This window comes from Salminus brasiliensis, chromosome 13 (assembly GCF_030463535.1).
Source record: "Salminus brasiliensis chromosome 13, fSalBra1.hap2, whole genome shotgun sequence".
NCBI lineage: Eukaryota > Metazoa > Chordata > Actinopteri > Characiformes > Bryconidae > Salminus > Salminus brasiliensis.
The window spans coordinates 35,268,894-35,296,464 of NC_132890.1; the positions used below are offsets into that span (position 1 = coordinate 35,268,894).

Sequence of the window (27,571 nt, forward strand, 5' to 3'; positions counted from 1 at the left end):
AACCTCTCCACTTCATGTTTTTTATGGTGCTGTTCCAGTTTCCCTCAGATTTCCCTTCATTACACGGTTCAACGGCCTCGCAGCTGGCGCGCAGGGACGCCTGCCATTGGTCGGCGCGGGTGGGGGCCAAGCGTTTGATTGGCCGGCTCCTCGGGGGGAGGGTATCTGATTGGTCAGCTGCCCGCCGTTGCCTCTCCATTCATGCGTCCTCCTCTGCTCACACGCCTCCTCAAAATAACTTACTGTCATTCATGGTGACGGACGGACTTTCTCATAGCCGGGACTAATTACTACTTCAGGAGGGGAGAAAAGGCTCGTGCAGCGCGCGGTTCAGCGAGCGACAGGTGAGTGCTGAGCGGGAGCTGATGAGGACCCGGAGCTGATGTGTCGGATGGGACACTGTGTGCTGCGGGGCGGTGTTCGGACTGTGTAGCCGCTCGCGGACATTGCGTTACACTGTTAGTAACAAACTAGCGCTAATTCTAAAGACCCGTCCCGCTGCTGTTTGTGGGGGTCTTTGTAGGGAGGGAGGGTGGATGGGCGTGTTCCTCGGCTCGGCTCCGGCTCGAGCTGTTGACAGAAAGCCTCGTTGCAGGAGAGAAAGTTGCACCCGGCTGCGCGACGGTTAACACGCGCGCTTTGCTTCAAGGTAAGATGCTTAAAATGTAGCACCAGATAACCTGGTTTAGAGGCGGGCAGGCCGGCGCTGCGCGTCCGAGGAAAGTCCAAGTCCAAGCCGCTGGTTAACGGTCCTCCTGAGCCCCCAGTCGGCTAATTGGCTGCAGATGGGAAGTCTTGCGCTCCTTTGCCGTTTCGAAATTGGACGCATTTGGGAAAGTTTATGAGGCGAGGCCCGGCTCTGGCCCGCAGGAGCCCTGGGTCGGAACGCCGAGGCCCCCCTGCAAGAATAAATCGAGCGCATTATAAGACTTTAGAAGAATTTATTTTGGAGTCAGGTAGGCGGTGGTCAGGTATCAGGACGGCTTTTCTCCTCGCAGTGACACGAGGAAGGTTTATGAGGTGTAGTGAAACCTAAATGCTTTCTTTTTCTTTCTTTTCTTTCTTTTTTTTTTTTTTGTTCTGCAGAAAATAGACCCATTCATCATGGCTCAGCCCACCTTCAGTAAATAGTGACATGGCGAGAGCCTCGAGAGCCAGATGTTAGAGTTTAGCTTTGTTAAAAACATATATATATATATTTTTAACCGTTTTAATTAACATTATAAAAATTTATATTTATATATATATTTCCCGTTTATATATTTATTGGCGCACTCATTAGCTAGTCTACCATCCAGCCAGCAACTTCAGTGTCCTCCTTCCTACGACCTATTACTTTTTTCGTACCCCCCAACCCCCTCCAACCCCGGCCCCACCTTCACCACCAATCCCATCCCATCCAGACCCATTGAGGTGTGTGTAGTGTAGGGTGGTGGATGAAGTGGTGGCGCAGTGATGTTTACAGTGGTATTTGAACTGGTGCCAGTGGACGCGCGCTGAAAGGAGGACAGAAGAGACCCGTCCCCGAACTGCTCCCTCACCCGGGACTGAGCTCCACTTATTACAGCGAAAAGTGCTTCAACATGTGGACAGCAGCCTGGGGGGAGATCTGGTGGTAGGGTTGAGGAGAAGGGGGGTGCAGGGCTCAGCTCCAGCTCATGCCTGACGTATTTAGGCCAAAAATAAGATAATCACAATAATAATAATAATAATAATAATAATAATTTATATTATATAAATATAATATTTTTTATACAAATATTATATTTATATTTATAAATATGTCTCCTTAATAGAGAAATTAATGCAGACCTACAGCACGTGGTATTCAGACACATCTAAGGTCCTGCTGCAGGGAAATACAGACTGACTGACTGAATGAATGAATGAAATTTTAATGCTTTATTATTATAATGTCATTTATTAATTGATGTAATTTATTGTTAATGTTATTGCTACAACTGACATATTATACTAATCAACACTTAATGAAAAATAGTATTATTATATAGTATATATATATATAATATTATATATATTATATAGTATTATTATTATTATTTCCACAGGGGCCGTGAAGAGCAAGTCACCCATTTCCCGGCTCTTTGTCCCATGACCATGTTTCAGACTGTCCCAGACACTTCGTCTTACGTCAAGGTAAGACAACAACGCCACTGCCAGCAGGTAATTGGAGGACACCCACAAGAACCTTTTAAAATAATAATAATAATAAAAAAATAATGAGTGAATAACTAAAAAGTACCATTATTATTATTGTTATTAATGTATATTTCAACCAGGAAGAGACCAAAAAAAAAAAAATCAGTCACTCAATAAATCAACCAATCAATCAATAATTCAACTGTGAACAGCCAAATCTAAAACCACTTAAATGACGTAATTGTACATTTCTGTAGAAATGCAGGATTTGCAGGCTGACCACAGCAATTTGAATGTGAAAAAAGAGAGAAAATATGACGTACTTCAAAAGGCACATCTATGCTGAGCACTGGTCCAGCTTTATAAACGACTGACCTTTGGTTTCTTCCCTGGTAGAACTACAGATGTGGCTGTTGTCCAGCTTTGTTACCAGCCAGTAAGCTCAGCACTCATGGATAAAGGTCTGGTGTGATGTGGAGTTTGATCGCTGCTGGTGGGGGTGTCCTTTAATAATGTCTGTTCTTCCGTTTGACACAATGTGGGTTTTCTACCTTCAGTCATCCTCGTGAAGAATGTAAACAGCACACATCTGGCTCTCACGCTGCAGAAAGCTCTGCTGATGAATCGAAGCCTGCGTACTTATGCAACGATCGCAGTTGAGTATTGTCGTTTATATGAGCCAATAATAACGTCAACAGGTCCCAGCACCGGCTGCAAATGATGTGCAAACTCCAACGCGCTTGCTGCATATGCAATCATTAATGCTGAGCTCCTGAAAGCTGGGCGCTCCACCACTCAAAACGCAACTGGCTGCTCGGACCGCTGCGCTTTTACGCGGTTATTGTTGTCCCTTCATTTCTCGAGGCACTGAAAGGATCATTGGCATATTTGCAATGTAGATTTATGACAGAAGCAGCAATGGTGCTCGTATATCCACAGAGCAGCCCTCTTCAGCGCCATGAAAATGAAATACCGTGCCTGCTAAAGTCATTCATTATATCTTTACAATCAGCATACTTTCCAGCACCGACTTGTTATGTTATGGAGACTTATTACCCACCCACCCACCCCCAAAACCCACCCCGCACCCCCTCCGGCATAAGGGAGCTTTTCATGCAGACTTTCACAGTGTGCAAATGCTGCAGCCCCACGAACAGTTCTCGATCTGTTTTGGAGACATTAGGAATGCTGGAGAAAAACGTTTTCTTTGAAATCCCCACTTTCTCCCTCCGGACTGACTAACAAATAGTGGACCAAGTCCATAGAAGGGGTCTCCACAAACCCTAATGCCAATGGCTTATTAGAAAAGAAAAAAAAAAAAAAAAACATCCATTGAGGTGGGACTGAGTATTCATAGACAGTCAGACATCAGACACGTTGTAGCTTCACTAACTAACTAACTTACCAAAGACTTATTTTCAACCTATTGTAGATGCTGGCACAGTTGCCCTATCCATGCTCCACCCACCAGTGCCTTACTGCATGTTGGCACAGCCAGATTCAGGATTCAGCCTAATTGGAGTTGTAGAGATCTTTGTTTAGAGTGGCTGCATGTCCAGTCCAGTTCCCAGGTGCAGCAGTACTGAGCTGGACTATGTTGTTGTACTCAAATGTTACTCAAATGTAGGTTGGGTTGGACCTGAAAAGCTACACCTGATCTATCATAACAATGTTGCAATGTTTTTTTTAATATAATATATTTATTTATATTAAAAATAATTTGTTTATATTGTCATTTTGCTCAAGAATCTGAATTAGTATCTCAAAATAAATAACAAAAATAACCAAAACGTCTTGAAAGTCATTATGACTTTATTTAAAAGTGTTGACTTTCTCAAAATGTGACTTAGTAGGTCAAAATAATTGTTAATGAATATTTTAAATTCATTTAAAAATATAGATTTTTCTCAACATTCTGATTTAAAACTTATTTTAAAACTGTTTTGCTGCTTATTTTAAAATACTGGCTACATTGTTTAAAAATATATATTCAGTATGTCGAAACACAAAATGTCTCAAAATGTTTAGAATTAATCTTATTCTGTAAAAAGAAATTAATCTTGAAATACTAATTTTAATAAAGAAATGACCTAAATGTTTTGATTTATCTCAAAATACTGACTTACCTTATTGACTTATTGATGATAGACATTTTCTAAGATCTGACATTACAGACAGACACAGAGACAGTATCCAATTGCTTATTTTCTAAAAATAAATAAATTAATTAATTAATAAAATAAATTAAAAAAAAGTTTTACCCTGAAATATGTAAATGTAGAGTTTTTTTTATAAGTTTTATTTATTTATTTATTTTACTTAGTACCTTGAAACAATGATTTGTTATTCTGACATTTGGCATATCTCAAAACAATGCTATGTTATTAAAAATTACAATTTAATGAATCATTATTTGGATCTTTTAATAATGCTGAGACACTGTCACCATTTCTAGCCAACCGGTCATTATTTATATCTGAAAGTCACTAAGTCAGATCTTAAAATGAAGAGGTCATTAGTTTGAGATCAAATCTCTCAGGTCAAAATGCTGCCCATCTGCTGCCAGAAACAGAATCAGACAGACAGTGGCTATGAAAGGACACGTTTGTGGGTGGAGTGGGTGGAGCATGGAGAGACGAATTCAATAATGACTTACTGAAATCAGACCAGCTTTTTTAATATAAGGCATTATTCTTCAGCCAGACTGATGAGAGCCTTCAATAAAAGAGCTGCGTGTTTCTTGTTGCTCCGGGGGATTAGTTTTTCATTTGTAACTGAGTCATCCTGGACACAGTCCTTCAGACCTGTATGGGAGCAGTTGGTGGATCAGCACTGTTGCTAACAGTTGCAGAGTGAGTGGAAAGTGGCAGTAGACCTGGCACTGCTGAACACCCGTTTCACAGAAATATTCTGGTGCATTAGAGCGAAGCCACGGTCAGGCCATGGGCTTGTTTGGTTAAGGCCAGGCGAGACTGGAGCGCTCCAATCAAAATAAATCTCAAATTAATGACAGCCTCGAGCGAGGGGCCAGACAGCTTGTGCCTGGGCGCAGCAGCAGTCTCCATTTTTCGCCCTCAGTAGTTTCCCTTTGCCCTTTCTCTCTCTCTCTCTCTCTCTCTCTCTCTCTCTCTCTCTCTCTCTCTCTCTCTCTCTCTCTCTCTCTCTCAGAGTCCTAAAGTCTAATGAACAGTCTGAGAAAGGCGATCCGTATCGGGGGCAGCGTCTCGGTTAAGATAATATGTCTGAAACGTTTGTCACAAAAGTGTAATTCACAGAGCTTCTCTGCTTCTGAGCAGCTAAATACAACTTGTTAACATATAAGTTAAGGTATGCTCAGGGCCATTTCTGAACATTCAGGGGCTCCTAGAGGCATGCTGCTTGGGGGCCCTCATTAATCTCAGTCAAGCCATTTGGTTTGAAATGATTATTCCATTCAGTCAGGAAAAGCAGTATAATGCTCAGATAAACACACACGAAAAGAGGTTGTTAGCTTTATTCAAGAGACTACAATCTCTAAAATACTCAACTGCCTATATCGATGATATTCACAGTAGGAATATATGAATATTTTGTCAGCGGTTCCTTTGTCTGTACCGTAACTGACACAAACTAAATGTTGTAGTTTGGACAAAAGAACAAAACAGAACAAAAACTCGTCTGTCAGCAGAATCAGTACATAAACAACATAAAAAAATTAGTGTTTGACCCTGTATGAGGCATAATACAATAAAACCAGGCCAGGAAAGCTAATAGATCCAGTACCGGCTTCGTTTGTATTGGGTTCTTCAAGGATTTGCCAAGGGGTCTTTAGTTAGGGCAGTGGTTAACTATCATTACTCTGACCATCACTGCCATGACTATATTAAGTTCTACTACACCATGATTATTATATTATGATTGTGATCAGAGCAGTTCAACAGAATAGATGGTTTGGTAACTTTTATCAATGATTTATTAATAGTTCTGATCAAAGGAGGACGGGTCGGGTCCCCCTTGTGAGTCTTGGTTCTTGGTTCCTCCCAAGGTTTCGTCCTCCAGCTCTGAGGGAGTTTTTAATATTTTATTAAGAGATTAATATCACCACTATTAACTATCTACACCATGATTATCATATTATGATTATAATCAGAGCAGTTCAACAGTTTAGATGGTTTGGTAACTTCAATGATCAATGATTTATAAATAGTTCTGATCAGAGGAGGGTAGATTGGTCGGGTCCCCCTAGTGAGTCTTGGTTCTTGGTTCCTCCCAAGGTTTCTTCCTCCAGCTCTGAGGGAGGTTCTCCTTGCCACTGAAGCAGTTGGCTGCTCACTGGGGGTCTTGGATCCTTCATGTCTTCTTATGTTATTTCTTTTTTTCTGTTTTTTACTAATTACTAATTATATAAAGCTGCTTTGTGACGACAACAGTTGTAAAAAGCTTTACAAAAAAATATGACTTGACTTGACTTGACTTGGTTTGGTGTAGAACCATGACAACCATGAAATATTTGGATGCATGAATGGTTCCCTGCCTGGAAAACCATGTGGTATATGGTTCTACATAGAACCATTTTTGTTTAGAGTGCAGCTATGAAATACACTGTAACAAGCCCAATGCATGGCTACAATATGGTCAATATACTTCCAGGTCTCTCAAAAGGTCTCTCTGAAGGTCTACCAAATGAGTACCAGAGTCTGGCTACACCTCTGGTCTCTACTGCTGAGACACTGGTTGCAAATTTGACAACATGGCGGACAGTTTTGGCTTGATTTCTGTAGAATAGATTGAAATGGAATCATGGTGTCCATGTTTTTCCACAGTCGTTGCTACCAGCTATATCAAGACATAACCCTGAACCCTGAAGTTAATCCACTAGAAGCCGTGTCACATTCTTTGCTGTTGTTGGTCTTATCCTTCGCTGCTGCTGTTGTTGTTGATGTTGTTGTGGCTGTTGTATGGGAGCGCTTTTTTCAGATAAGCCAGTCCATGCCGGTCCACATCGTCCATGTGGCGTGGTCATTCTCAAACAGTCGAGAGCAGCTTCTGTTGGTCATGTTCTGGCTGCTTGTGGGTGTCTCACAGTAACCATTTACAAACCTAGCCCATCACACCCACTTCAGGGCTTTTTTCCCAATAGTGCGGAGCCCCTGGCTTCCCACAGGTCGTGGTTGGAAGAAATGTCTGGCTGTCAAGCTTCCAGCGTCGAGCCAGATGTTCTGTGGCTGCCTGTATAAACCAAAGTGCATCTGTTTATTGGCCTTCAAAAGTGTTTGTTACCGCTGGACTCATGATGACCCGGGCAAGCACCACGCTGGGAGAAAAGATGGTTTATGCCAATTTATGACAGGCTCACGTCTCATGACGAGGGTCGGTCACCAGCTAAATCCAACTGCCCTGTCATGAACACTGACGTTATCGCACTGCATCTTATAGCAGAGGTGAAAATATGCTGAACCACATGTCTGACTCATTGCACAGCTGGCCTGTGGACTCTAACCAACATACTGATTAGTTTGTTCGTTTACACACAGCCAGCTCCACACAACTGGCCTGTTCTCATCTTCTGAGATGGGTCTACGTTCTTTAAAGATAAAAAGATGTCATTAAGAACTTTTAAGAGGAACTGTTTCTCCAAGCTAAGTCACTTTTATGAACCTTTAATTCTCCAAATAGAGACTTAGACTGCAGAGCGTTTACATTTTGAAAGCATAAATGTACATTTTGAATGAATCTGCATGGTTTGCATGCTTTCAATACAGCTGTGACACCAGATGTGTGATGGGACCAAATTATGGAAACATCTAGCAAAAAAAAAATAAAAAAAAATAATTTTTAATTTAATTCTAAGTTTAAATTTTGAGAAAATAAGTCATTCACAAAGTCAGAATTTCCAACAAGATACTAAATCATTATTCTGAAAAAATAGTTATTATTTATTAATATTTATTATTTGTTATTTTGAAATATGTTTGATTATTCTGAAAAAACAAGTCATTGTTTTGAGAAAATAAGTGATTATTTTTATACTAAATCATTGTTGTGAGAAAATAAGGAATTATTTAAAGATAATTCATAAATTTCAGATAAAATAGTTGTATATCAAACATTATTATATAAAATAAATCATTGTTATTGTAAATAGGTCAGTACTTTGAGAAGAGATTTGGTATAAATTCTGAGGTACTATGTCAAAAGTTTAGAAACAAAAGTAGTTTGAGGTACTAAATAATTATTCTGGGAAACTAAGTCATTTTTTCTAGATATTAAATAATTGTTAATTAAATTACATTATTGTAAAGTACTACTTAATAAGTCATTACTTTGAGGTACTAAAGCAAAATTTTGAGAAAAGAAGAGTTACAGTTTCTCAGTAATAGAAAGTTTTGCCAACATTATGTAAAGCTCATTTCACTGGTTGCAATTAATCAGACTTTTGTTATTATGTAAAATCTCAATTTTCACACTTTTACTGAGGACCCTTACAAACTTTTATTGAACATAGAAAGGGAATGGAACGTGGAATATCAGTGATAGTCCCATCCGTAAGTTCTCAGGCAGAACCAATAAACTCAGCAGAGTCATTAGCTCCATATCACTCCCTTCCGTCTGGAAGAGAAAATTGTGTCTTAATTAAAAGAATGCAGAGCTCTCTGAAGAGGCATGACTCTAGGCTAGCATGTTTCATCTCTCAGCTTCTACAGCTTGTGACAATGTTCATCCTGTCTGCTAGGATCTATCACAATTACGTCCCCCAAATCTTGGGCCAGTAGGGGCTGTATTAAGAGTCTGGCTAAAACAAACAGTCATTTCTTGCCAAGAAAAAAGGCATGAAGTCAATTTTGCACCGGTTCCCCTTTTGTGACTGTGTCCTGCTGGCTTTCCTCCAAGGAGATTTTTACGCGGGATCCCCCTCTCTCTTCACCGGCTAAGACGAGAACCGGGTGAAAAAGTCTTTCAGCTCAGTCCGTTTCTGCGTAAGGGCTCAGACAGTGCTGTTTTGTTCCCCGAGAGCAAGGCCCCCGACTCGAAATGGTTAAACAAGGTGTCTCCCTTAATTAGGGCGAGCTGCACAGGCCCCAGGCAGGGGAAGCCTTGACCCCTAGCAGGATCCAGATGTGGGGGTCTCCAGGGGGGCCTCTCTAAACTCCCCCCCTACCCCCAGACCCCCAAGTCTCGAGCAGACGGGCCAGTGGACGCAGACTGTGTCTCGCCCTGCTGCTGTCTCTCCCTCAGGCACGGTCCTCTCTGTCGGGGGGGGTGGGGGAGCTGGATGTCCGGGGCTCTGGTCACTTTCTGCACTGCCTCCATGCCTTCAGTCTGCCCAGTAATAACGCCGCTGAATTGATGAGGGCTATTTTAGAGGAGAAAAATGCCCGGAGGGGTCTGGATCAGTTGCCCTTTACCAGACATGCTTTATAAACAAGATATTAGAAATTGAGTATTGACGAATGAAGCCTGAAATTATAGCATCTAGAATGTTAGGTGAAATGAACTGTATATATATAATAAATGATGGTATATATAGTTCTGTACAGCACCACAAAGCGTCTAGTATTGTATACGAGTCAAGTAACTGTATTTCTATTGTATAGAAATACTTAGATGTAAAAAGTATTGCAACGATGTATTGATTACTGAGTTAGCTTGTGACTAGAGCATTAGATTAAGAAATGTTTGTGTTAAATAGTGTATAAAATTAATACTGAATATATACAGTGTATAATACTACTACATAAAATTAACTCTTTAAGGGGTGCTTAGGAAAGGCAGTGGGTGTACAGTTTACAATTGAGATTGCACTGTATTGTATTACATATATATATATATAATATATATATAGATAGATAGATAGATAGATATAGATATATACAGTATGTGCCTGGGGTGGGAGATATATATTTCTAATGTATATATATATATATATATATAATACAATACAGTGCAATCTCAATTGTAAACTGTACACCCATTGTCTTTCCTAAGCACCCCTTAAAGAGTAATATATATATATATATATATATATATATATATATATATATATATATATATATATATAATGTTCACTTTTCAATTTCCAATATTTTGGGATGGCTCCCCACTAGATTTTGGGACATTGCATTGCATTTAGCAACAGGAGCGTTAGTGATCACCACCCCAACTCATCCCAAATGTATTGGATGGAGCACCACCACCATCACTCCACACTCCACTCTACTGCTGCACAGCTCGATGCTGGGGGGGCTCTACACCCCTCTAGCCCACGCCTGGCATTAGATTAATGAGTCCTACTGTATTGCCAGTGCTCCTCTGCAGGTAGTAGACAGGCTGTGCTGTGCATTTGCACATCTGTGTCAGCAATAGGTGATTATATATATATATATATATATATGTGGTGTGTATTATTATATATGGCTTAAGGCCTGGTCTTCAGTGTGCGTGCTGTATCCACCCCCACCTCCACCCGTGGTGCTGATAGTCCTGCAGTAGTAGTGCAGCGTAGAGCAGATGTGTGAGTGTGTGTGTGTGTGTGTGAGTGTGTGTGTGTGTGTGTGTGTGAGTGAGTGTGTGTGTGTGTGTGTGTGTGTGAGTGTGTGTGAGTGCCCGGCGCTGCTCCGCTGCTCCACAGCTCATTCACTTCACCGCGGCGGGACTCCAGCGCACGAGCCGAGCGGGAGGGGGAGGAAGAGGAGAGGAGAGCAGCGCGCGCGGCGCAGGTAGCTCCGGCTTTCACTTCTCCTCAGCCCACTGGCGCTTCCTCGACGAGGGTCTTTCGAGGAACGGGGGGAGTGTGCATCTCACGCGGGACGGTCGTGACCGGCTCGAGACGGTTTTGTTTTGTTTCTATGTCGAAAGGGGCTTTAGTGGTTCCAGCTGCAGAGGCACGCACGCACGCACGCACGCACGCACGCGCGCGCGAGGGGACTGACCGTGGACCGAATTAACATCACTATTACTCATTAGCCATATTGTTCATGTGCGGGCTCGTGCTGGTCTATAAAACCGGGCTCTGTAATTCGGATTGTTTTGTGTATGAACACGGTTTAAAGCGGTGGAGGGGGGGTTTCAGGGGGGTCAAAAAATGGGGGAAAAAAACATGCAGATGTGCAGATGTGCAGATGTGCAACACACATAAAGCTCTGGCATCTGTCCAGTAAATATTTCCAAGCAAGAAAAAAAACTTTACAGCGGAAAGAAACTCCATTGTTTTCGAGCCTTATCTCCTCTGGACCAGTATCCTGCGTTTCTGCGTGCAGTAATGAAGGCAGGGCCGGCGGTGACACACACACACACACACACACACGCGCACACACTCACACGCACGCACGCACGCACTCACTCGGCTTCCTTCTCCAGCGCAGTGACTTCACTTCCCAAAACGCAGCAGAGGAGAAAAAAGACCGTCCGGTGAAAGAGTGCGCGAGCGAGCGAGAGAGAGCACGAGAGTGCGCGAGCGAGAGAGAGAGAGAGAGTGCGCGAGCGAGAGGGAGAGAAAGAGCGAGAGAGAGAGAGAGAGAGAGATAGCGAGCGTGTATGCGTGTCTCTCTCTCGCGCGCGCGCTCGCAGCCGCGTATCTCGAGCTGGAATTAAGCGAGGCTCGTGTCATGTCCGCACCAGCGCCGGACTCGCCTCGAAACGGGAAGAAATGGACGGAACCATTAAGGTAAGAGGAGAGGGGGTCCGGACGGGACGGGACGGGGCAGGACGGGACGGGACGGGACGGGGCAGGACGGGACGGGCGCTATCCCCACTTCTCCCTTTTTCCCCTCGAAAAGTTTCCCCTCGTCTGTCTGAGGCGAAAGCTGAAAAACAGGGATGGGATGGGGTGAGGAGGAGGGGAGGGAGAGGAGGGGGGGGGGTTCGGATGGGGTTTACACACCGCTTACACACACACACACACACACACACAGCTTACACACACACACACACACACACGGGAGAAGACGCGCAGACGCACATCTGGGCCGAAATGAAATGGAGAGTTTTTGAGGGTCTTTCGAGCGTCCGGAGAGCTGCACGAGGTTGGCTGGGCTTTATTAAAGCGCGCGCGTGCTTGTGTGAGTGTGAGAGTGTGTGTGAGAGTGTGTGTGAGAGTGTGTGTTGGTGTGAATGCAGTTTTATTAGATTGATAGTTTATAGTTGTGGCTCCTGAAAGCCCAGCTCTGGAGAACCGAGCCAGAAGGCCACTGGGCGGCGTGTTGGCTCGGTGTGGATGGCCAGAGGACTGGACTGAAGGACTGGCCTTCTTTAGGGGCTTGTGTGTGTGTGTGTGTGCGAGGAAATGGAGTTAATATTTAGCTTGTAGCCCACAGTTACTGTCAGTGAAAGGTAATAGGCCTCATCATATATATATATATATATAATATAGTATACATATATATATATATACATATATATGGGAGTAGTCATTGTAAACCTCTAGGGTGGGTTTCATAGACCCAGTTTAAGCCTGAGCTTAGACCAAAAGCCATTTACAGTGGACCAGGCTTAGTCCATGTCTGGGAATCCAGACCATAGTGGACCACTATGAAGAAAGCTTTGTGCTAAATGTGCTAAACCCCAAATCTAGCCTAATCATTCATCACATATATCTCTTAATATATGCATATATGGATGTATGTATATGTATATACATGTAATATGAGTTCAGAGTTAATGCAGGCAGCTTAAAATGATCAGAAAAATCCTAAATAAAACTAAATCCAAATTTCGGACGTTAAAGTTCTGAAGTTTTTGTGGATAAAGAGAGAAAAGCAAGCCTAAACTGAAGAGAGAGCTCCTCGCTGTTCCCATCTGTGGTCATATTAGTGGTTTGGGTGTGGTGTGTGGCCAGAATGTCTCCTCAGATTTGATCATGTTTGCCATATTTTGAATGTGCTGGGCAAGTGCTTTGGGTTTGCCACTAGTTTGACAAGTGCGTCGCAGATGTTCATAACACCCTAAAAACAACAGTGTATTAAAGTAAAGTGTGGAACCTTTTTTTTTTGGTATTTAAAGAACCGTATACTCCACGATACTGAAGAACCATTGAAGAACCCTTTATTTAAGGCTGTATGATATTATGGGTAGTATTATTATGTCAAATATAATATATATTTGTGTAGAATTTGACATTCTAGGCCTGTGAGCTGTGAGCTGATCTTACTGTACTGTATTTATTATATATTATTTTAGGTAATTGTATTATTTGCACATTTTAAAAAGGCTAGATTATTGGCGATTGTTGTTTTTGTGATGAATGATTAGGCTAGATTTGGGGTTTAGCACATTTAGAACAAAGCTTTCTTCATTGTGGTCCACTATGGTCTGGATTCCCAGACATGGACTAAGCCTGGTCTTGGACTAAACTGCAGAGCCAGCGGTAAAATTCCACTGTAAATGGCTTTTAGTCTAAGCTCAGGCTTAAACTGGGTCTGGGAAACCCACCCTAGAGTTTTACAATGACTACTCCCATATAAGAGTTTAGCACCTAGTGCAATAGCTGCCCTTATAATTATAATAATAGGCATTAGCAAATTGTTATATATTATAATATATTTAATAGGTTATATTGCATAGATACGTTGACTATGTATTGTGTGGTGGGGCCTTAAATTAAAATCCAGTCCAGTATTATTATTTTAATAGTAGTAGTATTAGTAGTAATGATGTTGTTGTTGTTGTTGTTGTTGTTTATTTAAATATTTAGCATATCAAACCCAGCTATTATGTCTCTGCAGTTTGGCCTGGGCTCCATCCTTGATTGAGTTTTAACCGTATTTGTTACCCATCAGAAGCCTGTGTGTGTGTAAGGAGGTGAAGGGAGTGTGTGGGTGGGTGGGTGGGGGGTAGGGGGGGGGTCCTCAAGCCATGGGGTTTCCTGTTCTACAGAATCTGGTTTCCTGTCAGGTTTCCTCTTCCTCCTCAAACAAAAGACTGGAACGCACTCCGTATCACCACCTTGCAAAGCACTGTGCTCGGGAATGCATCAAGCCCATCCCAACCCCAGGGCCGAAGGAGCCTGCCTCCGCACCTAACGGTTCCTCAGACCCAGCAGTCGACACACACCAAGTCACACACGGGCCGTCAGTAAAAAACACCAAACAGCAAACAAATGCCTTTCTGACGCGACCATGTTTTTGTGTATGGGCCCACTGTTGTGCGAAGCAGTGTTGTAGGCGCTGCTCACTGTAAATTTACGATGCCACACTAGCGCAGACCTGCGGTTCTACTCGGCCGAAGTGAGCTCGTGTAGGCACAGCTAATTTATGGTCTGAAGAAAATGGCACTTTTGTGAACGCTTCAACCTCGTTGTAATGAAAAGCTTGGTTTGGCCTTTTTTTTCACTCTGAGATCACCCCGTCTATATAGATGTAGGAATGCTGCCCCTTGCCAGTGCTGCATTGTGTGTGTGTGTGTGTGTGTGTGTGTGTGTGTGTGTGTAAGTGTGGAATTAGATTTTCCTATTTTTAAAAACCCTCTGTAATCTTGGGAAAGCCTGACTGCCAATCATGAATTATATGGTAGAGTCTGATATGTCTCAGCGTAAGTAAGGCACAGCCGTCAGACAGCCAGTGCTGGCTCTTATCTGGCACTGTCGTGGCATTCCTTCACCCTGTCACACTTATCCTTAACCAAGCTGCTTAAGCTGCTGTGGGTCCTCTGATAGTGTCCGCAGATGCTGCGCTCGCCCTGCCGATCAAATTGATGGCGCCTGTCGAAACATTCGAGAAGACAAAGTAAAAAAAAGAAGGGGAGGGGGGGCTTCCGAACGCTGCTCAGGAGTGTTTATGTGGCACGGCTGGCTTCTGAAGCCGTGGCAGTAGGCCGCCGTGCTTTGGTGTTCTTCATGGTCTCGGCTGCTTCATATTTTAAGAAGTGTCACATTTGACTCAGATGTTTCACTCTGCTGAAGCCGATTCACGCTCAGCTGAACTCTGCACTTGACCAAATCCCAAGAAAGAACACGACCAACAAAGCAGGCATAAATCAAGAGAATATTATACACATGTTCAGAATCTGCATAGCTTGGCTTGAAAAGGGTTCTTCGGAGCAATGCCATAAAAAACGACTTTTAGGTCTCTGAGCAAAATTTCAGTGCGTTTCGTGGACTAGAACTGCACGTCCATTCTGCACAAGAACCATTAGGGGTCTTTATTATTAAGATTGCACCATTTATTTAATACAGTTGACAATTAATTGAGTAATCTATGTTTTAAGAAGGTCAGATAATACAAATTGGACTTCACATCAAACTATGCAAAGCCTTTCATCCACTCCAAAATACCTTAAAGAAGCATTTTTTTAAAGAATATGATACAAGTAGGGGTGTAATTTCTATATAATCTCCTGTATACCATTTTCTTTTGCGGGATGCCCTTGAATAACCACTTTTGGTCCCTTAAAGCCTTCCAATGTCTGTTTTATACCTTTCAGAAGCTCTAGAAAATGTAAAGTTACACAACTTTTACTTTGTATAAAAGTTTTTTAAACCTTTAAAAATGTAAAACACTTCAGAAATGGTTCTGTAAGTATCTGCATAGCTTGGCTTGAAAAGGGTTCTTCGGAGCAATGCCATAAAAAATGACTTTTAGGTCTCATGGACTAGAACTGCACGTTCATTCTGCACAAGAGCCATTAGGGGTCTTTATTATTAAGATGGGACCATTCATTATTGCACCATACATTAGATCAGATAATACAAAGTGGACTTAACATCAAACTATGCAAAGCCTTCATCATCACCAACTCCAAAATACCATAAAGAAGTATTTAAAAAATATATATGATACAAGTAGGGGTGGTAAAAGGACTTTTAGGTCACTTCTGGTCCCTTAAAGCCTTCCAACATACATTTTTATCTTTTAGAAGCTCATTGAATCTCTAGAAAATTTAAAGTTACAGAACTTTTACTTTGTTTAAAGGTTTTAAACCTTTAAAAATGTAAAAACCTTCAGAATTATTCTGTAAGGAAACACAAGCAGTTCCTCTGTGACATAACTCAATATATAGCTATAGCTCAGTTTGAGATATACCTTATCACTGCCTTTTTTCATGAATGTAAATTGTAATGGTTATTTCCAGCCCAGGTAGTTTAATCCATAGAGAATCACTGACTCTTAGACTTTTGAGAGTCATCTCCTTCCTCTGGAAGAAGCACTGGAGAAGAACATGGCTCCATAAAATAGGCTATTGTAGTCCCTATTGTATTCTTATACAGCACAGCGAGTTGCTACTGTATTGAATCTGGACATTAACAGGTGCAGGCTGTTGGCAGGTGTTTACGGCATATTACAGGAGCAGAAGGAAATCTCTTCTATTGTTTTGGCTCATGTAGTGAACCGAGTTTGGAGGAAAGAAGGGGAGGAAAAAAAGAGAAGGAAAGCAGAGGAAATGGAGCAGGAGTAAAGGAAAGATGTGAATGAAACGTGAACGTTTCTGTTTGACTGAGCGCTGGCCACGATCGTGCCAGGCAGCATTATGAGGATGAGCGCCTGCGCGTGTAGACACTGCGAGGCTCCGGAGGGGCCTGTCTACTCCGTTTGTTTTCTTTAATAAAGCGACATCACCCCAGCTGAGCTCCTGCAACGAGGTCAAATGTAGAAATGACCTCAGAGCCGTTACTGTGCTTCTGTTCTGCCTCTCCGGGTTGCTCGAGTTCGAGTCACGAGCGGGACAAAGGGGCAGTTGCATTTTATTCCGGGCAGTTGTATTATGTGTTTTAAAACCTGGGTTCACATTAATTTACTGGACTTGTGAAAGTATGGAATCTACATTTTAAAAAATTAACTGTGCAGTGATCTTCAGCGAGTGTTTACATGAAGATTCAATTGTATTACTTTGTTTCAGGGCCTAGTTTGAGCTTGTAGTCTCAAATATCTCATTTTAAGGACATAACAACCAGCTTGCCTAAATTTGATGAGTCACTGTGGTATACTCCTGCCAGTTTGACTCAATGTGGTGATAAGATTTTCACCTTTACCCTCCAGGAGGCGCTATCAGTGGTGAGTGAAGACCAGTCTCTGTTCGAGCCTCCTTACGCTGCTGCCGCCCCTCTGCCCAAGACGGACATGACGGCGTCCAGCGCACAGGATTACGGACAGCAGCACAAGATCAATCCCATTCCCCCACAACAGGAGTGGATCAACCAGCCCGTCCGGGTCAATGTAAAGCGTGAATACGACCACCTCAACGGCACCAGGTAGAGCAGTTCAGCTACAGTTCACATTAATTAAACACCATTTCCATTAGTGACATTAGAAGCATGCAACTTCTTTGACCCCTTAAAAAGCCTATGTCCCACCAGCAGGCCGAAAGTGTTATTACATACTTCTATTACCAGTTTATACAGAAGCCCCTGCAATTACTGAGTAATACACCTTAGTGTGTAATAAGCCTTGGAGTGTTAAGGGGTTAACCCCTTAATGCAGAAAGGCTTATTACACACTAAGGTTATTCTATTATTCTATTATTCTACAGAAATTTATTATAATTATTCCTCGAAAATGTGGGATAATTCTTTGGAAATTTCGGAAGGTTTGTAATAACATGTTTGGTCCATTGTTTCATTTGAAGTTAAGAACACTATATCTATCTACATATATATATATATATATATAGTTCAAATGAAACGCCATTTCCATAAGTGAAATTACAAGCATGCAACTTCTTTGACCCTTTAAAAAGCCTATGTCTCAAAACAACTATTATTAAAAAGACAGATAATCCACTTAATTTAAAATAAGTTACCTAATTATATTATTTACTTCACACAAATTACATTAACAAACAGTTGAGAGTCTATTTAGGCAGGTTTGAGTCAACAGTAATTTCCATCACATTCACAGAAGTGGTATTTGTCATGTATGTTTCAGTACAACACAAGTAAAAAGCAATCAAAATGACACTGCTTTTGTTATTGCTGGTGATTATGGCAACTTCCAAAAGCTGAAACTGATCCATAAAGTTGCAGCATAGTTGACTTTTATAGGGAAACTAAATCAGATCCAATGAAATCCAATAAGCACCAGTAGACTCTGCTGTTGTGAATAAGAGGCCAAAAGCCAATGAACACTGTGTCCTGAGAGTTGAGTCTTGAGCATATTTCCTCATGGAATCTTAATTTCTACACCTTCTTTTCTCCATCCTGTCCCAGAGAGTCCCCTGTGGACTGCAGCGTGGGGAAATGCAACAAGCTGGTGAGCAGCTCTGACGCGTCGCAGATGGGTTACGGAGGCTACATGGATGAGAAGAGTGCCCCACCCCCTAACATGACCACCAATGAGAGAAGAGTAATCGTCCCCGCAGGTGCGAGTGCATCATAGAAAACATAATAAAGCATGCCTGCTTTCCATAAGTTGCATGTCTTCTGCAGGGTTTGCATGAACAACACCATGCCCTGGCTTAACAGCTGTAGCCTACAGTTGAAGGGAAACAGCTTCTGAGGTTGGAACATGAATCAGCATCCTCTGCTCCTCACTGATAAATTCTTACATACATGGAAGTCAGCATGTGGAGGTCTCATATACAGGACCACAGACTCCCAAGCTCTTAAATATACATTTTACATGTAGTCAAAGAGATTTTAAAGAATGAAGGCATGCACAGGAATGCTACAAAGGGTTGTTTGTGTGACTGTTATTAGGTAGTTTAGGTGTTATTAGTTAACTTTATTATTATAATATTTTTTCTTTGATTAAAAATGCTAAAAGAAATGTTACAACACATAAATAGATATTGAAATTACATCAGACCGACTTAGATGTCTCTAAATCCCTCATACAGAGGTGAGTGGCTGCTAAATTATTTGCTATTACAAAACTAGGGACCTAGTTGAAATAGAAGGCTACAAAGGGTTGAAGTGATATCCCTGAAAGGACCCCTTTTGGGTCCAATCCGGCCTTTCAATGAATGGTTTTCTGGATAGCCATTGCAGTAAATAAGATGTGTGACCAAGGAAAACCTTTTGCGTCAAAACTCCAAGCCAAAAACATTCAAGGCCTATATTTTTAGCAGTATATTCTAATGAAAGCATCTATCAATACTACACCCCTGTGCCTTAGGCTGATTAGAATTAATGGACTAACTTTAAAACTTTGGAACTCTGTTCCAGACCCATCTCTGTGGTCCCCAGACCATGTGCAGCAGTGGCTAGACTGGGCCGTGAAAGAGTATGGCCTGTTGGAGATTGACACAGCCATGTTCCAGAACACAGATGGGAAGGAACTGTGCAAGATGAGCAAGGAGGACTTCCTGAGACTTACCAGTGTCTACAATGCAGAGGTCCTGCTCTCACATCTCAATTACCTCAGGGAAAGTAAGTGCACTTCGCTTCTTATGCGGTTAAACTGGCTGCTTGTAGTTTATTGCAATAATGCAAAAATGTAACTATTAAAATGAACTATGTAATAAATAATTCAATTGACTCAAATGCATTTGATTTGCATTTGTATCTACATGACTATAGAATCTGCACTTCCTACCTACTTCCATTTCGAGAGCAAAACAACAAAAGCAGAATGTAGATAACTGTAGGAGACCATAGACCTACAGACTATGATGGTTCCTCTGTAGTAAAGTTTGTGAATCTTGTGAAAATAGTGATTTTCAACAGCTAGTTTTGGCTTTGGAAACTTTCACGATCTAAAGTTCAGGTGTACTTCTCAACCGAAGCTCAAAATCACGCAGTTGTTGTTATCTAGGCTACTATATCAGACATTATTTAAGGGTCTGTGATTTAAGACACTCCAATGCCCAGAATAGTAGAGCCAACACTGACAAATGAGGAGATGTATTGCTGAAATCAGTCTTCCTGCTTTAGTGGCTCTCAAATTTCTCTAATGTCAGACTAGAGACTAAAAAATAGTTTGACTTGAGGCCAGGCCATAGAATCTGTGGTTAGTCTTACTACATAGTCATCTGCTCTACACGTCTTCCATAGCCACCTTATTTCAAATCATCTCAAGATGCTTTTAAGGCAGAGTTTGTGTTTGTTTGTAAGAATTTATGAGGTGTTTAGGAGCCAAACTACACAATTAATTTCACCATAATTGTAAAGTGTTTGGTATTGATCTCAGCTGCTTGATGCATGATGCACAGTATACAGCCAGACTTGTTTACTTTGGTGAATGAAATCATTAGGTTTTGGGTTTTTTCTATTGTTTGTGCCAAAGTACGTCAGATCTATGAGAACTGCTCTATTTTTCCCGATTCTTTGAACTGCTGGGCTGTAGTGTTATATAAAATATCACCCCAAAGTTGCATGTTACACCATGCTATAAAGACTTCGTTCTCTTTTCACCAGTTTAATAGTTTTCAGCTCAGGAAGTGACTGTTCCTGGCTCTTCTTATCCCCATAACTCCTCAGGACGGCCACGTTTTGCTTGGCAAAGCCGCCGCGACCATGAAGAATTTCGATAACCATTCCGTCCAAAGCATCTCCCCTCCTGAGTGCCCTCAGCCAGGGGCTGGCCGAGACGAGGCCCAGGTGCATGGCCTCGGGAGCCTGCCCAGTGAGGCACGGGAAAGTTTATCCCTAATTTACAAGGCAGCCCGTCCCATTCCTCTTCCAGGGGCTTTTCTTACATTAGAGCACTGCATGTTTTGGCAAGAGGTTCTCCAGCAGGGTAGAAAATGAAGCCTTGTCCTGTCCAATCCACCAGTGCCATCTATAAGCAAATGTCTCAGAGACGCGGTGCATCTGTGAGTCTGGAACCACCTTGGAAAGCACTGATTGCTTGACCCGGGGCTATAATTCTTCATACAATTTCATTCAACTTTATTGTCGTTATACCCAAACCGCATAACGGCATGCTTTCTCACTGTTCTCAGTATTGCCTCCGCCACATAACCATACACATGTATAGACAAATGCTATAAAGGTCAGGATACTGAGTTAAGGCAGTGCACATAGCCTTCTGCTCAGTACTAAGGGCAGTGATTCAAGGAACGTTATTCTAAAGCTACTTAAATATTAAAAATGTAGTATGTGCAGAAAGGTAGATTTGGGGTTCACAGTGACAGTGGTAATGCAGTGTGCTTACCATAAGGCATGACTGTACATTGCAATCTATGCTCAATAGAGCATATGGGTTTTTTAGGGTTTTTTTAATACTGCTGTTAATACCAAAAAATCCTGAAGTTGACTAACTTATATGTCTATATATTATGTTATATTCAAGATCCATCAAAACATACAGTATTAGGTACATGAGTTATGTGATAGTGTAAAACTATGATGTTATACTTGCAGAACAACTGTTATGCTAACGTAAATTGGCACAATCATACACATCATTCCCTGAAAAGTCTGAAAGCACAGATCTAGAGAAGATGCAGGTGCTCTGCACCAGTTTGGTAGTACCTCAAGTTCTTTACTAGAGTTTGAGTCTACAGATGGATGCAAGTAAAACAATGTCCTCCCCAACATCTTGGATTTTTGCGTTCGAATATGAGCAGCTGGCACAGATCGCCTATTGGTAAACAAAGGTCCTGGGTTAGCCACAAATGCTCGAAAGGGTCAGGCCCTGATGTCGTCAGCCCAGGATGGGACAAGGGGAGCAGCTGGCCCATCCAAACATTATGACAGCAGTTCAGCTCCAAGGCAGGCGGGGTCCCGGTGCTTAAAAGCGGTCGATGGACTCAGCAGCGTGAGGTAATGGGAACTTTATTCCGTGGGTGTCAACAGTTTTGTGTGGCCAGCCCGGCCTGCGCAGAGATGGAGAGCATAACGGATCCATTGTGCGGCACAGGGCAGAGCCCAGCCGGGCCAAGCGCTGTCGGGACGTTTCTGTTTCTTCTTCTGTTTCTTCTGCTTCTTCTGCAGTGTTTGACACTCTGAGTTTTCATTAGGGACGGTTGCCGCAGGACTGTAGCCTGGACTTAAGTGCGGGGGCACTGCAGATCTGCCCACCACCCTCCCTTTGATTTAGCCTCTGTGTTTTTTGGAAGCTGAAGAAATGGTTCAGAATCCTCCGCTCTGCGAATTGAATTGCCTTGGCCACGGTCCAAGGCGAAAGATTGAATAATAATAAAGAGAAATGCTCTTGTCCCATGCCTTCCTCTCTCCGAGGAGCTTTAGCTTCATTTAGCTTCTGCAGACCCAGAGAAGAAGCTTGCTGTGTTTTGTTAACCCTTTGAATGCAAAAAGTCAAAGTGGCTATTTCTGCCTTTCATATCTACCCTTTGGCCTGAGTAATGCACCCTTATCATCATTAGCTATATAAATGATTTCCTAGTGAAAACCTAGATGCTTAAGTGTTATGCTAGCACAAGGGGGTCTGAAAGTGCAGGTCTACAGCAGTTTCTGGTTCTCGGCAGCCTTAAAAATGGGTTACATTGTCTATATAGTACCATAGACATTAAAGACTTGAGTCTACAGATGGCTGCATCTCTACGATAGTCCTGTTTTTGCATGAATAACAATATCCACTCCAACATCCTGGATTTTTGCGTTTGAATATGAGCAGCTGGCACAGATTGCCTATTAGTAGACAGTCTTTGAAAGTATCTCCAGCAATATGCTCAAAGAGGGCTACAAAGGGTTCGTCGAGCACTACTGTACTGTAACTGCTACTTTTGGTTGCGTAGAGAACCATGATTGTAATTGCTGTTATTTTATATGATTTTCTATCCGTTTTTAACTAGAAGAGGGTGGGTTACCCTTTCGAGTCCTGGTTCCTCTGAAGGTTTCGTCCTCCAGCTCTGAGGGATTGCTCTTTAACGATGCTTTGTGACCATGTCCGCTGTTAAAAGTGCTGCATAAGTAGACTTGAATATGAACCTTTGAACCTTTACATCAAAGGATGGTTCTTTAGACCTTTAAAAGGTTCTCCACACTCACAGATCTGATGATTCTTAATGGAACCAATAGCAACGCCACCATTTCTAACACCATTACTTTAGGTGTTAACAAGGTTAACATGTACATGTTCACATTGTTAGTGTCCTCCTGGTGGACTAGCTGTTGTCAGTCTGCGCGCGAGCGTTTTCATATGTGAAGCCCGATTGTATCTCATAGTGTACATTGTGTTTGTGTGTATTTGCCTGGGTGCGGCTGGCAAACCTCTTGAGGCTCGAGATATGAAACCTACGTTGATCTTTTTCCTCTCACAAGACAAATAAACACAAAATCTCACAAGTGCTGAGGCTTTCCAGAAGAAGGTCTTCTCTCCCCTCAAAACACACACATACACTCACCCCCACCCACACACACACACACATGCAGATGTTGGAGCAGCCACGGCATGCGAGGTGTCTTGCGAGCAGTCTGGATCTGATGGCAGCGGCGTAATCATTTCATACACATCTGTGTACATGGTGTGTGTTTGGTTGTGTTTACTTAGACTCTGATTAACATTCCAGTGTGTCATTAAGCTTATACACAGCGGAGCAGGGCAGGGATAACCCTCCCCCCAGCCTCAGCCACACCGCTAGAACAGCCAGGCTGCTGACTAATACACACACATACTCACACACACGTATATATACACACACACACATATAAATACACATGCAAGAAAATATACACAAACGTCTATATGCACAGCTGAGGTGCGCATGCATGAGCATACTGGGATGCCAATCATAGGAAATATTTGGTGATATGCTATTGTTATCATGATCATTTACTTTTCACAGTGATACACACATCTTCCTGTGTGTATGATGGTTATATTCAATGTGTTTAAAGGCTTATTACACACTAAGGCATATTACTCAGTCTTTTGTATAAACTGGTGGGGCTATTATTTAGTAATAGAAGTTTGTAACAACACCAGGCCTAGGCACAATTTTTAATATTAAACCACTTTCAATAATAAATCTAGATAACCTGCATTAAATTATTAAAAAATGTGTTTTTCACCTCAATAATAATCACTATTTTTTCTATAAACAAAGTTTCTTTACTGACAATGGCTTAACATTTTTAAATTAAATTTCTTTATCATTAACATTAATAACATTCTAATATATTTGACTAAAAATTATGTTTTTAAAGTCACTTTATTAGTCAATTTAACATTTAATCTTAAACTATTTTATTCTTCCTAAGACCTTCAGGGAAACTGAACAATGCAACATCCTGTTTATGATGTGAATAAGAATATTGAAAATGATAGGTGAGATGTTAAATTGATTCATATAGTAAGGGAAGAAGTGATTCAGTGTGATATAAGAATTAGAATTATTAATAAGAGCTAAAAAAAAAGTGAGAGAGAAAGAGGGGTGTGAACTCAAGGTGAAGTAAAATAACAGGGAAAGGTGACAATAAACAAAGTTAAGAATTTGTGTAGCCGAGACAAGTAATGAAAAAAGGTGGGGGGTAAGAGTGTGTTGAACAGTGGCTTATTATCATTTAAAGGAACAGGCACTCAAACCAGACATTCTGAACAGGGGTGTTTAGACGGGGTGCTTGATCAGTATGATATTTTGACCAACGCTAGTCACAGAAATTTCAGTAATCCCCAGGCAACTGCAGAACTGTGGACAAGGAGTGTAATTGATCCTTTACTGCAAACATGTTGAAATGTTCAAATGGTTAAAAGTTTTTTATCTTTACTCTTCATGCATATTTACATAAAATATACAGCACAAATTGCACTGCAATTATAAAAATCACCCAAACTGGGATAGCAAGTATGCTAGCTAGCTTGCGTAATGGCAAATCCAGCTGAACTTTTAGCAAGCATTTGGGGAACATGACCTATAACTTATTCAAACTTCACCTAACTTTAACTAACTAAGGCTGGTAATTTGAAGCCATATCAAACCTCACCCCACTATTAGGTGCAGAAGAACGGGAATGAATATTAAACAGATGGAAATGAAAGGTTTTGTTCATGTATTTTTCTCTGTTGTAACTGTTGAGTCCGAGTTCAGTTGCAGTCAGTTAAGGGAGAGTCAACATGCGTCTGATTCTGAGTTGCTGACTCAAGTCCCTTTATTTCTGCCCATAGTGTACATAACCTTCTTAAACATGATACTACCCTATTGCTTGTGCATCCTGTACATTCCTACTTGCTCAGCAAAGCTCAGTAAAGCTACATTTTGACTTAGCGTGGTTACACACTTGGCAGTTGTACAGAAGTCAATTGCATAAGAGTGTATAATATCCACTCGTCTGACCACACATAAACAAAGCATATTTAAGTAAAGAATTCAAGAACACAGGAAGAAAAGGCAGTCTATAAATCTTCATTCATGTGCATGCATACGAATAGACAGGAGTACAGAAATGCAATCACACAGAGGAAATATGACTGTGGGCTCCACCGCCAGGCCTTGACTCAAATCTGGATCGCATGGAGAGCAGATTGAATCTCTCATGGAAATGAAAAGCCACGTGCGGCGCGTATTGGACTGAAGTGGCGCGGGCCTGCTGCTGCATTATTTTTGCTTTGCCTTCGGTCACTTATCCAGATTTTTGTGTGCGATCGCCGCCCACTCGCCAATGTGCTTTCAATTTGGCCGCAATTTGAGAATTTGTTTAAATTACAGCCGAGGGGAGGGGGCAGAGGTGAACTGCTGGCATTGTCTCAGCTTCCCTCGGAACAGCCAGCAAACCAAAGAGAGCGAGTGCGAGCAGACGAGTAAGGATGTGCAAGTGTGTCAGAGTGTGTGTGTGTGTGTGTGTGTGTGTTTGCTTGGATTGTACTGCGGATTATGGGGGCAAATCATCCTTAAAGCCCTGCATCTGGATGGGTGTCAGAATTAATTAGATAAGAAATTGAGCTGATAGGGAACAGCAGGTGAACTGATCACTACATGAAGGCTGCTTTTCTTTATGATATGATCAACTTTTGGTTTTGGTTAATTTGCTGTGTAGTCTAGCAGTCTTTAGTTGTGGTGCTAAGTTTACATACACTCATCATGGAGGTGTCTTGGCATGTTGGGGCGCAATCATGGTCAAAAGTACATCAAAAATACATACAGTGCACTTAATATTTGATTAATGTTTTTGATGATGTGGTTGGTGTGGCGCAGCAGCTAACACCACTACCTGCCACTGAGCTACCACACCATGTTGGAGACCGGTGTTCGATGCCCTGGTCTGGGTGGCTATGTTGCGCTACACCAATAAGAGTCCTTGGGCAAGACCCCTAACACTACATTGGCCCACCTCTGTAATATGAGTAACCTTGTAAGTCGCTCTGGAGAAGAGCGTCAGCTAAAATTAAAGTCTCTTAGCAAATGTAACCTTGTCCAGAAGCTTTTGGGAGCCGTCAACAAGCTTCTGACATAATTCTGGTTGGATATTTGTCCACTTGTCTTGTAAGTAAGCACAGTCCAGATATTTTAAGCAGGGTTAAGGACACCCTGCTTTACACCAGGGTTGGTTTTAACCATCTAGCTGATGCTTTCAGGTTATGCTAAAGAATTCTGAGCTAGTCCTCCTTCTTCCTAATTGAGTCCACTTAGTGTAATGTACCGGTTCAGATAGAGGGGTATAAATGGAGTGCATGTTGGAACTCCAGACAGCCTCTGGGACAGGTTTGAGTGGCATTTTTGATCTATAACTAATCATCATTTATCAGGACCTGACCTCACTAATGTTCTCATGACCGAATGCAATCAAATGCTCACAGCATTATATTCCATAATTTAATCTGTAAGGCCTTTACAGAAGAGTAGAGGCCGGTACTGCAACAAAGGGACAACACACTCTCTACTATTACTATTACCGGTTCCACTGGTGACAAAACAGCTAAAAGAGCATGGTGCTCATGGAGCTTCCACCACCATGCTTAACAGCTGGTGCAGTGTTTCGCATTTACTTCATATCTCTGGTCATTGTGGCCAAACATCCTAATCATTGTCCCATCTGACGATTTAATTTATCTCTGAAAGGCTTTATCTTTGTACATGTGGTCAACTGCCAACTTTAGTAGAGCTTTAAGGTGTCGATTCTTCCTTGGATGACGGCCTCTCAGGCCATGACGATGTCAACAGGGGCATGTGCCTTGGTGGTCTCCTTAGGTTACTTCTGACCATCTGAACCAGTCAGCTGAGGGTCACAGTTTGGGTCTACTCCCAGAACCTTGGTGAGGTTGCTACACCTCCCAGTAGCTTACTATGTATAACCAATAACTGTTTGAGCGGTGATAATCTTGGGCTGTGCAGTTGTTTAGAAAAACATCCATGAGACATCTACCATCATCCCTCTTAGATCTGCGCTGAGCTACTTGGGCTTTTCCATCGTTTTGTGTGCTGGTCAGTCCAAAGAGTGCTGTCAAACTACCAGCTGTAGTCAATCATGATCACTAGCAAGAACATGTAAAATTATTCTGCCCCAGAATCCTCTCTGTCTTTCTTCTCTCTCGCTCTATCTGGATTTAATTGATCAGATTTTCACTCATGTTGTGAGGATCAGCGGCTTCCTCTACAAACTGTATGTGATCCTTGGGACTGTGTTTGTCTGCATCTGTTAGCACATGAAGGGGAAAAAAGACAG

At 42.0% G+C, this 27,571-nt stretch overlaps 1 protein-coding gene across 6 annotated transcripts in view; it reads left to right on the top strand.

The window, feature by feature from the left end:
* Positions 1-255: 255 nt before the first annotated feature.
* fli1 (Fli-1 proto-oncogene, ETS transcription factor) overlaps positions 256-27,571 on the top strand; it is a 42,840-nt gene continuing 15,524 nt past the window's right edge. For 2 of the 6 annotated variants that reach the window (XM_072694826.1, XM_072694827.1), the window contains exons 1-5: positions 256-344; positions 2,070-2,157; positions 17,109-17,320; positions 18,275-18,426; positions 19,232-19,435. In XM_072694826.1, the coding sequence (XP_072550927.1) occupies positions 2,113-2,157; positions 17,109-17,320; positions 18,275-18,426; positions 19,232-19,435 (613 nt within the window). In that variant the 5' untranslated portion in view covers positions 256-344; positions 2,070-2,112. Of the gene's footprint in view, positions 345-2,069; positions 2,185-2,717; positions 2,816-11,519; positions 11,804-12,076; positions 12,162-17,108; positions 17,321-18,274; positions 18,427-19,231; positions 19,436-27,571 lie in introns of those variants that run through there. The other 4 variants (XM_072694828.1, XM_072694829.1, XM_072694830.1 and 1 more) reach the window with 4 other exon arrangements.